The sequence below is a fragment of the Guillardia theta genome, assembly GCF_000315625.1.
Source record: "Guillardia theta CCMP2712 unplaced genomic scaffold GUITHscaffold_31, whole genome shotgun sequence".
NCBI classification, from domain to species: domain Eukaryota; class Cryptophyceae; order Pyrenomonadales; family Geminigeraceae; genus Guillardia; species Guillardia theta.
The window spans coordinates 277,581-287,079 of NW_005434643.1; the positions used below are offsets into that span (position 1 = coordinate 277,581).

Genomic DNA, 9,499 nt, shown 5'->3' on the forward strand with positions numbered 1-9,499 from the left:
GGGCCGGGCCGGGGGCCGGCCGGACCGGACGGGCGGGGCGGGGGGGGCCGGGGGGGGGGGGGCGTCTCATCAGCCGCCGCGCGTCAACACCGTGGCACGGTGACTACCGCGGCGGGGGGCGGCTAACCCGGATAGACAGCTAACGGCGACCGTCAGCCGCATGGGGTGGCCCGGGGGTGGGCGGGTCTCAGGGCCACAGAAGTGTGGGGGTGGCTCAGATCATCGTCAATGGCCGACTCTAGCAATGAGGGTCAAAGAGATGAGTGAAATGTTTGTACCAGAGTGATGCGGCCGCCCCCCACCGTCTCCTCACTGCCTGAGAAGCCTAGTAGTGACCGCGTTCTGGGGCCCCACCCCCACCCCCTTAAGTCCTTTAATTTGCCTACCACTTCTTTCCGGAGTTATACCACCTTCACCCAGTTAGTTTTTAGAAAGTATTATTACACCCCACCCACCCCATATGTCGAGGATAAATCCTACTGACCCAACCCCAGACAGACCATCGGAGCACGGAGGAGTCCGAATCGTATCACCACCACCCACCCGTTACCCCATGTTCACCCCCGCTTCCTATGGTCACCACATGGGTATATCTCACAAGCCACCCCTGCTTTTCGAGAATATCCTTTAGCTACGTTGGGGTAGGCATTCCGTTAGGTAGCAGATAGGGGTGGGGTGGGGTCATGGCCCCTCCCGGTCCTATTATTGCTTCTGCCACTTTTCTTGAGCTTGTTTTTCGCTACCCTCCCTCCTCCTTCTCTTGTCCTCTTACCCGCGCTCCCTCTCCCCCTTCCCTTCTCTTTCCCTCCTCTCCTTGCCAAGCCCCACCGTGCGGTCATAGTCAGAGGTGTGCCCTCCCGCGGATCCTCCCATCTGCGAGTCAGTGGATTTTCTTCACGCTCGTATTGCTAAATCCTTCATTTCTGCTTTCCAACTGCCAAACCTCATCCAAACTACCTTTGCCGCTTTCCTCTTGCGACCAGCTATCTGTACAAGTTCTTTGACGTTGGGGCTAACATCGTAAGCGCTGGGACGATACCTGCTTTGCCCTATCTCTTGCCCAAACGCAGTTTTTCGTCATCGTCACGAATTCCGCCAAATTCTTGAAGTTCGGCGAGTGTGATTGATTATATATCTCGAGTCTTAGTCGCATCCATCAACTTGCTCAAGTTGTGAAATTGAGCTTTTAGACAAGTAGCCGTTCTCAAACACGGTGACAATCCTGGCCTGAAAGGATCTCATCCCCAAAGCACACCGAACTTGCTGAAACCCTCTATCTACATCGCAAGTTGCAGAAAGGCGAACTCATAGTATCTCTACAAGCAAGGCACGATGAAATTTGCAAAGATCAGCCACATGTTAGGATCATGCTTGTCACCCAGACTTCCTTCCCCCCGACGAGAATCTCGCATCGGATCACAAGCTTCTCTCCTCCAATTCGAAGACGTTCCGACCGTGGAACTCTGCTTTCCTCTAGACAGCCTGGAAAGGTATGTGAACCCTCTCTTGCATCGCTTGCTCGTCGCCCTGACGGTTCTTGTGCAGCATGAGCACGGCAGGTCATCGACGAGCTACTCTAGTCAAGTTGCTTCCTCCTGCAAGCATCTGGAGCAATAGCGGACAAATCAAAGAAGACCTCATCAGATCGGATGACCTCAAGGGTGATGTTGAAGATGATGCGCAGCCTCAGACATGCTGGAGCATGTGGGCCAGCGATGTCAACGGAGCTGTCTCTGTGGTTGACCTACGAAGTAGATATGAAGGCGACTTGCATGCTTCCGCAGACTCTGGACAGTTCAAGAGGAAAGGTGGCCGCTGCCCTAGAGACGACAGACCATACAATGATACCCGAGGGGAAGAGCAGTGGTCCTCTGGTCACGAGTCCGACAGAGGCGAAGACGAACTTTCAAGAGCGTCCACGCCGTTGATACTCCAGATATCGCAGAGGACGCCTCAGAAGATATGGAGTGAGATCGAAATTAACGACCTTCGTCTGCAAGACGACTCCGACTTGGATTATGGCAAATTTGCGCGAAGCTCCAGTGTCAAGAAGAACTCAACGCCGGATCATTCTGTAAGGAGAAGTTCAGACCATGCACCTGTGAAATTCTGCAAACTTGGTCTGCATCAAGGGAAGGTTCAAGTGGTGCAAACTGCTTCTTGCAAATGCTTCCGGAGAGAAAGAGATGAATCGCCAGTACAATTTCGGATGCGTGTAAAGCGCCTTCTCGAATTTTGAAGAAGATCAAGAATTGTAAGGTAAATACAGAACACGGATTTCGTGAATACAGGACAAGAGGGGAGGGGGGATCTCAAGAGTTAATGAATAATCTTAATGGAATCAATCATGTAAATTTAATGAAAGCACATTACCATCAGATCAGGTGACTGTTTCTCCCTTCTCATATGTATACAATCAAAGACAGTATCAATCGAAAGAAGTTCAACTCTTGCGAGACGATTGCGCTGTAGCCTCTGGCATTATTTCTGTTGTGCTCGAAGATAGAAAGCTAACTACTGTACAAGACGACGACAGTGTTTGAAGCTCACCTGGTCGCGTTGCTGCTGCCACCGTTAATGCAAGTGCGGTTCGTGATGTTGGTGCATGGGGAGGACTCGATCATGCCAGCTGGACATGCCGAGCATTCACTGCAGCTGTACGCGCCCATGCTGTTCAGACGGAAGGATCCGTCCGGACACGTATGACATCCTCGTTGAACTCGCACCCCAGCACCACAAAAGCAGCAGTTGGCGGCCACCTCAGGGATATCGCAGTAGTTCTGCTTGCAATTAACCCTTCCTGATGCTCGACAGAGTGAACCATAATGTTGGAAGTCAGCGCACTCATTGTTGACGTATTTCGTGTCTGTACAGGCAGCCTCCTTCTGGAAGTATTGCCCTGCTGCACATTGACGGCACACAGCATCATGTGTTGCGTTGCACGCAGACTCTTCGTACTGGTTCAAGTCACAGGCTGAACATGGAGAGCACGAAGTAGAATTGGGCGCGCTGGCAAAACTTCCAGCTGGGCATGCAGCACAGCTGCCGGATTCATCGCAGAAAGAACCCGCGGGACAAGGAGGGCACTGCTGGCACTGTCCTCTGACGTTGCAGAAAGTCCCGACTGGGCATGAAGTACAGTTCACGCATACTCCTGAGTTGAGCTGCGAGCATCCGCTGCGATACTGTCCGACGGGACAGGAGTCGCATGCGACACAAACGCTGTCGCGTTCACACGTCTGCGATGATATCAGCAGATGCACAGTAGCTCAGGGTATTTGCACCTTCCTATAGAAGCCCACATCGCAGGCAGCGCACGCGATGCAGCTCCCAGCGCTCGTGCCGTTGCATCCATCTCGGTACTCGTAGCTCCCGCATGTGGGGCAGTCAACACAGACTCCCTGCTCCAGCCCGGAGCAGTTCACCCTGTACTGTCCATGAGGGCAGGCCTCACAGGCGGTACAGGACCCGTTGTTCAGACCGAGGCAACCCTTGTTGAAGAAGCCCTCAGAGCATAGGTCACAGTCCGTGCAGGAGCCAGAGGAATTCCCCACACAGCCATCATTGTATTTCCCAGCAGGGCAGGAAGGGCACGCGGTACAGTTGCCCTCTAACATCCCTCCACAACCTTCCCTGTACTGTCCCTTGCTACATGGAGCGCAAGGCTGGCAGACGTCGTAGTTCCAGCTCACTCCCCCTCCGCATGCGCAGCAATAGAGATTACGTTGTGCCTCGTAGTCCGGGCCCCAGCAACCGCACCCGCAGATGGCGACGTGCGAGCATTGAACACCGTAGAGGCCCTCCGTCGGGTTAGTGTCGTTGCAGCCTGAGGACTTGTTGCGGAAGGTTCCAGACGGGCATTCTGTTTCAAGTAGCAGCGAAGAAGAGGCTCGGGGATGCGAGGAAAGGAAGCACAGGGTGAAGGAGATGAGGAGACCCGTCGTAGACTTGAGCATGACAAAGTGGCGATTGTGAGTTGAACGAGCTCTGGCACATCACAATGTTGTCAGTACAAGATACCAACATGCATGCAGTATGTAGAACATCCCTCATTTTCTTCGGGCAAGCTTCATCTCCACTGGTTTCCTATCACTTTCAGCCTATCCTGACCTTTCAAACACTCACTGCTGCGTATTGTTTGAAAATTGCTAGCAAGCTGCGTCACGACAGTCATCAATCATCGCTGTATCCTCCGAACAACTGATCTTCTCACTGGGGCACTTATCGCCCTCATATTACGAGGGCTCCCGGAAGATTCCAAGGATCACAGTTCCGACAGTTCCTCTCCCTTTCAAGGGAAGGTTACTGACGCAACTCACTGAGCTGGAACCACGCTGTGACATCCTCTACCTCTTCGAAGCCCTAGAGTACGACAAAGCTCTCTTCAACCTCAAGCTCCTTCCTATCTCCATCGTACGTGCCCCCGCGGCCTGCCTCGCGGATCATACTGCCATTGTCTTGATACACGGCCGAGCGGCTGACAAACGAAGGAGTTTGACTCAGGTCAAGCCGAAGGGTCCCTTCTCCTCAAGGCGATACTTCCAGCCTTGTGTTTTTACATTAATGTCATACTTAAGAAATGTCTCTCCTTCGCAGACACGGTGAACGATCCTCTTCCATCGACCTCGATTGCCTTATCCTGGTAACGACAACGGGCGCAACAACAGGATAAAAATGTAACGGATACAAGCAGAAGGAACGATGGAAACGGAAATAGACCACTGATGTAACGGGTATAACGCCATTGCAGCGAGTCGGGGTGAGGGATGATAAGGGGGTGGTTCTGAAGAAACGTCTGTGTAAGGGTGGGGGTACTTTTGGACAGATAGTCTGGCTTGGATAGATAGTCAAACTACCGGGTACTTGAGAAGCTCAGGGGCGAACCACAGGGGTAGGGGTATATGGCATCAAGGGGTCATACGGAAGGGGTCCTGACGAGTAGCGAAGTGTCGCACAGGTATGTATGACAGCTGAGGAAAAGTGGCGAGAGAATGGGAGGAGACAGAAGATGAGATGAGATGAGGGGAGATGAGATGAGGTAAGGTGAGATGAGAGTAGATGAGAGTAGATGAGAGTAGAGTAGAGTAGAGTAGAGTAGATGAGATGAGATGAGATGAGATGAGATGAGATGAGATGAGATGAGAGTAGATGGGAGTAGATGAGATGAGATGAGATGTGATGTGATGTGATGTAATGCGATGCGATGCGAGAAAATGAGATGAGATGAGGTGAGATGAGATGAGATGAGATGAGATGAGATGAGGTGATAGTAGATGAGTAGATGAGTAAATGAGATGAGATGAGAGTAGATGCGATGAGAGTAGATGAGATGCGATGAGAGAAAATCAGATGAGATGAGGTAAGGTAAGGTAAGGTGAGATGAGGTGAGATGAGGTGAGAGTAGATGAGAGTAGATGCGATGCGATAAGGTGAGGTGAGGTGAGGTGAGATGAGATGAGATGAGATGAGACGAGATGAGATGAGATGAGATGAGATGAGATGAGATGAGATGAGATGAGTTGAGTTGAGTAAAGGGGAGTAGAGTAGAGTAGAGTAGAGTGGGGAAGTTGAGACGAGGTGAGGTGAGGTGAGTTGAGGTGAGGTGCGATGCGATAAGATGCGATACGATTCGATGAGATAAGACTCTGAGGTTATACTTGAACTTTGAGGATTACTGCAGAATGGTTCTGAAAGATGGTCTTGAACATGTGTTGCTACTAGGAATCACTACAAGGACGAATTAGTTGTTAGAACTAACAATATTGTTGATCTTCCCCATCGTTCTGCGGTGTGGCGCTCATTTTGGTGACAGGACGTCTTTTTGGTCTTTTGGTCTTGCCATCAAGAGTCAGATGTCCATACTACGCGTCGCTTCTGCCGCCGTGTGCATCTTATTCGTAGCTTGCGTTGTGATAGCGACTAGGAGGGAAAGCCAAGTCGTGGAGCTCGAGGAGAGGAAGAGTGACTACCTTGGGGATCAACACGCCCTCAACACCGCAGATGCGAGGACGGAGGCTGATAAGTTCTTTGACAAGCGGATCAAGCATGATCGTGTTTACCACAGCTCGGCCAAGTCGCTCAAGAAGAAAGGCATGTCTGCGAGGGCTGCCAGAAGCGATCTCAACAGCTTCTTTGATACTCTGGGGCTGACCAAGTCACACCAGAAGGAGGCGGAGCATGTGAAGAAGAGTCATCAGAAGACAACAGTGAACATTTACATCAACGAGAAAGGAGACAAGAAGAAGATGGTGAAGGCGCTGGCTGCGAAGAAGCAGGCAGAGTTGAAGAAAGAACATCAGGCGAAGAAAGTAGCTAGCAAGCCCATGAGCAAGTTCGACCGCGAGATGAAGGAAGCAAAGCAGCTCCTGAAGCAGAGCAAGATGGAGAGAGCCCTAGCTCAGGCTCGCACTGTTGCTCTCAAGGCTGAGGCTCCTTACTACACAAGCTGAGGAAGGAGTGAACTCACTCACTCTCTCCCTCTCTCCTCTCCCTCAACTCGTCTTGAACATTAAACACGATGAACTTCCTTTACGCTCCCTGCGCTCGTTTACTCCTTCTCCATGCCTCTGAGCAGCTCACCTCGTCCGAGCTCGACCCATCCTCTTCACTTCCTGAGGATCCCTCGGAACCCTCCTCGCTATCGCCATCCTGCCGTCTCTGTGGTAAGCCTCGCTCACTGGCAAGCCGCTTACCTCTGAGTCTTCCCCGAGGATCGCGTACATCTCCTGCACACCGTTGACTCTCCTCCTCCTCTCCCCGTAGTCTCACCTGCTCGTCTCCTTCTATCCTCTCCGTTGCCTGTCGCCAAACTCAGCTCATCCTCCCCGCCCTCATGACTCGCTCGTTCTCACCCGAGCAGCCTCCGTCAAACTAGAGCGGATCAGTTCGGCAGGCCCTGAAGCAGACGAGCTCTCGGCTGGGAGCGGCAGCTGGCGGACGAACGAAGCAGCTATTTGAGCTGTTGGAGCCAGGTGAGGATGAGGAGACTGTGGGGATAGTTGACCTTCCGGCTCCGATGCCTGCGAGGCAGTAGGAGTGTCCTCCGAGGGAGGAGGGAGAGCTTTCTTCCCTTCAAGGGGGAGCTGACTGGAGCCAACCAGAACGCGGAATCTCTTGTGGAAAAGCTCCGCCAGCTGGAAAGGACGTCAGCAGAGACAGAGGAGGAAGCAGTGGGGACAGAGTCAAAGGTGGAGCGATGAAACCATCCCGTCCTCTCGTCGCAGATGTCTTGTGTTGGCTCTTCCTGCTCAGCAGCGGGAGCATCAGCGTCGGCGGCTGCAGCTATAGGAGGGCAGGACCTGCAAGAACCGCTGGATCTGAGCGTCGTCGATGTCAAGGAGTTGATACATCATTTGTGCTTGCGGTGGGACCTGGAGGAAGCAGTCAAGGCAGCAGGTGAGACGTGAGTCACCTCTCGGAAACGGAAGACGTCGGCAGGAGAGGCCGTGGAGGAGGAAGTTTCTGCAGCTTCACGAAGATGGATCAAAGGGATGGAGAGAGGAGGCGACGATCATGAGACGGGGAGGGAGGGGACAAGGAGGAAGAGATGAGAGGCAAGATGAGGATGCGAGCTCTACCTGAATCTCCCTTCATGCCCTTCAACCTGCACCCACGTCACCCCTCCTTCCTCCGGCGCTCCATCACAAACCTGAACGGCTGCGGCCCCCCCGCCTTACCCCCCTGCTGCTGCAAGAGACACAGTCAATCGGCAGATCGCAGAGGTAGAAATGAAGGAGGTGTGAGTGAAGGAGGAGGAAGACGATGAATGAAAGCGAGAAGATGATGGAGGGTAGGAGGAGGGCATGGGGTGTTGGGGAGGAGGAGCAGGGAGAAGAGGGTCCTGTGGTGGTACGGGGGCGGAACTTACTCGAATCTCGGTTGGCTTGAAAAGAGACAAAAACTTTGAGGGAACGCGGAAGTCGTAGGACTAGCAGTATAGTCATGAAATCAAATTCAGGAATGTAGAGGAGGAGAGGAGGAGAGGAGGAGAGGAGGCCAAGGGAAGGGCAGCATAAGGAGTTAAGGAGTTAATGAAATGGAGTCAGGATATAGAAAGAACGGTGCAAGAAAGGCACAGAGCAGGAGAAGAGGAGGACGGATAGTGCACCTGTAGGAAACGAGTTGACTTGTCCGATCGAGGGTCGAAGCCATACCTGACCCAGAGGCTTCGCCAGGGCCCGTCCTTGTAGTTGAAGGCGACAAGGGGGAGGAAGCGAAGATGCTTCTCTGCCTCCTCCAGGATGGTCCCCTGCAGCGCGAGCCTCGACCATATGGGTCGCTGCTCAAACAGCCTCCTCAGCACCCCCATCGAGGCCTCGCGCCCTTCCCATCCCATAGTGACCTCCACTGCCTGAGCATGAGGTGCTGAGGGCGGCGGGTGCCTCCACTGGATGCTCTGCTTCTTCAGTGTCTGCACGTCCTTGCTTGGCTTCCTCCTCCTCCCTGGCCGCGACCCCTCCGCGGGAGCCTGGTCCTCTGGGTCGCGGTGCTTGAACGCCATGTTCTGACGGAACCCGTACGCCTGCGGCTGATCAACCTTGCTGAAAATAGGAGGAACAAGTTGCAACGTCTCTCCTCCCGTCTGCCCCTCCAGCAGGGAGTAGACGTCCGTCGGAGCCGGACCTCCTCCTCCCCGAGCCTTAGCGGCAGTCGCAGGGTCGACGAACTGGAAGTCCGCCATGCCGCGGAAGTTGTAGATGCGCTCAGCATGCCCGAGAACTTGAGCCTCGCACTGCCCATCTCCGTTGGGCCTGCGGACCCTCAGGAGGAGGAGCGTTCGCTGCTCGGGGTCCCCGAAGATAGGATGTGCATGGGAGTCCCGGCTCCTGAGGAGGAGGGGGAGCAGAGCGCGGGGACGAGAGAAGACGGAGGAGAGGGAGGAGGTGCCTCCGAGAGCCTCCAAGGCCCTCCCCTCCTCTCGCACTCTTCCTGGCATCTCTACCACCACAGCCTTCCTCCTCCGCCCCTGCTCCCCCTCCACCATGTTCGCCCTCCGGGTTCTGCCCTAATTGAGGCAGTAAGCCTCGTCCATTCGCTGCTGCTGCCCTACTAGAAGCTCCTCGTACTAATTTTTAACTTAACTTTGAGTAAAGAAGCGCCCTCCTTGCCTCCCGTCCCTTCCACCCCTTCTCATCCCCCTTTCCGGCTCCTCCTGCTCCTGCTCCTGCTCCTGCTCCTGCTCCTGCTCCTGCTCCTGCTCCTGCTCCTCCTGCTCGTCCTGCTCGTCCTCTCGTGCTCAGGAGCAGTAGCTGCTTCTACACTACTCCCTGCCCATGTCTTCCTTCAAGAACTGTGTCTCACCATCTTCTCCTCTCGCTTCCAGCATGGATGTCTCCTCGCTCTCTCGCTCCTGCGCCATGCTCCCGCTCTACCGCCCATCGGCGTTCACTGCTCATCCTCGTGCGATGCCGACATCCAAGTCTGAGCAACTCCTCGCTCTCTCGTCATCTCCTGCTATCAGCGCGGGACTGAGGTTTACCCTCCTTGCTCCCTTCCTTCC

The 9,499-nt window shown here is 54.0% G+C and overlaps 4 protein-coding genes across 4 annotated transcripts; 2 read left to right on the plus strand and 2 right to left on the minus strand.

Moving 5' to 3' along the window:
- The first annotated feature begins 737 nt into the window (after positions 1 to 737).
- GUITHDRAFT_152435 (hypothetical protein) lies at positions 738 to 2,377 on the plus strand. The gene is made up of 3 exons (XM_005833171.1): positions 738 to 1,490; positions 1,546 to 1,559; positions 1,603 to 2,377. The coding sequence occupies exons 1-3, from the start codon at positions 1,368 to 1,370 to the stop codon at positions 2,237 to 2,239; spliced, it is 774 nt and encodes a 257-aa protein (XP_005833228.1). The 5' UTR covers positions 738 to 1,367; the 3' UTR covers positions 2,240 to 2,377.
- A 496-nt stretch (positions 2,378 to 2,873) lies between these two features.
- Positions 2,874 to 3,713, minus strand: GUITHDRAFT_46551 (hypothetical protein; the record flags this gene model as incomplete). The annotated part of the gene is made up of 2 exons (XM_005833172.1): positions 2,874 to 3,164; positions 3,285 to 3,713. Coding segments are annotated over 2 exons (720 nt in total), but the record flags the coding sequence as incomplete, so codon positions are not given.
- Positions 3,714 to 4,944: 1,231 nt separating this feature from the next.
- Positions 4,945 to 6,528, plus strand: GUITHDRAFT_163018 (hypothetical protein). Its single transcript, XM_005833173.1, has 2 exons — positions 4,945 to 4,957; positions 5,813 to 6,528. The coding sequence occupies exon 2, from the start codon at positions 5,853 to 5,855 to the stop codon at positions 6,447 to 6,449; it is 597 nt and encodes a 198-aa protein (XP_005833230.1). The 5' UTR covers positions 4,945 to 4,957; positions 5,813 to 5,852; the 3' UTR covers positions 6,450 to 6,528.
- A 47-nt stretch (positions 6,529 to 6,575) lies between these two features.
- GUITHDRAFT_138357 (hypothetical protein) lies at positions 6,576 to 8,983 on the minus strand (the record flags this gene model as incomplete). The annotated part of the gene is made up of 10 exons (XM_005833174.1): positions 6,576 to 6,725; positions 6,769 to 6,798; positions 6,852 to 6,958; positions 7,004 to 7,133; positions 7,299 to 7,370; positions 7,412 to 7,461; positions 7,578 to 7,603; positions 7,649 to 7,686; positions 7,868 to 7,927; positions 8,108 to 8,983. 10 exons carry the CDS (start codon positions 8,981 to 8,983, stop codon positions 6,576 to 6,578), a joined length of 1,539 nt encoding a protein of 512 aa, XP_005833231.1.
- Between the last annotated feature and the right edge of the window lie 516 nt (positions 8,984 to 9,499).

Bases quoted from the DNA above. Each gene is read 5' to 3' on its own strand.
- GUITHDRAFT_163018 (XM_005833173.1), top strand. From the start codon at position 5,853: ATGTCCATACTACGCGTCGCTTCTGCCGCCGTGTGCATCTTATTCGTA.
- GUITHDRAFT_152435 (XM_005833171.1), top strand. From the start codon at position 1,368: ATGCTTGTCACCCAGACTTCCTTCCCCCCGACGAGAATCTCGCATCGG.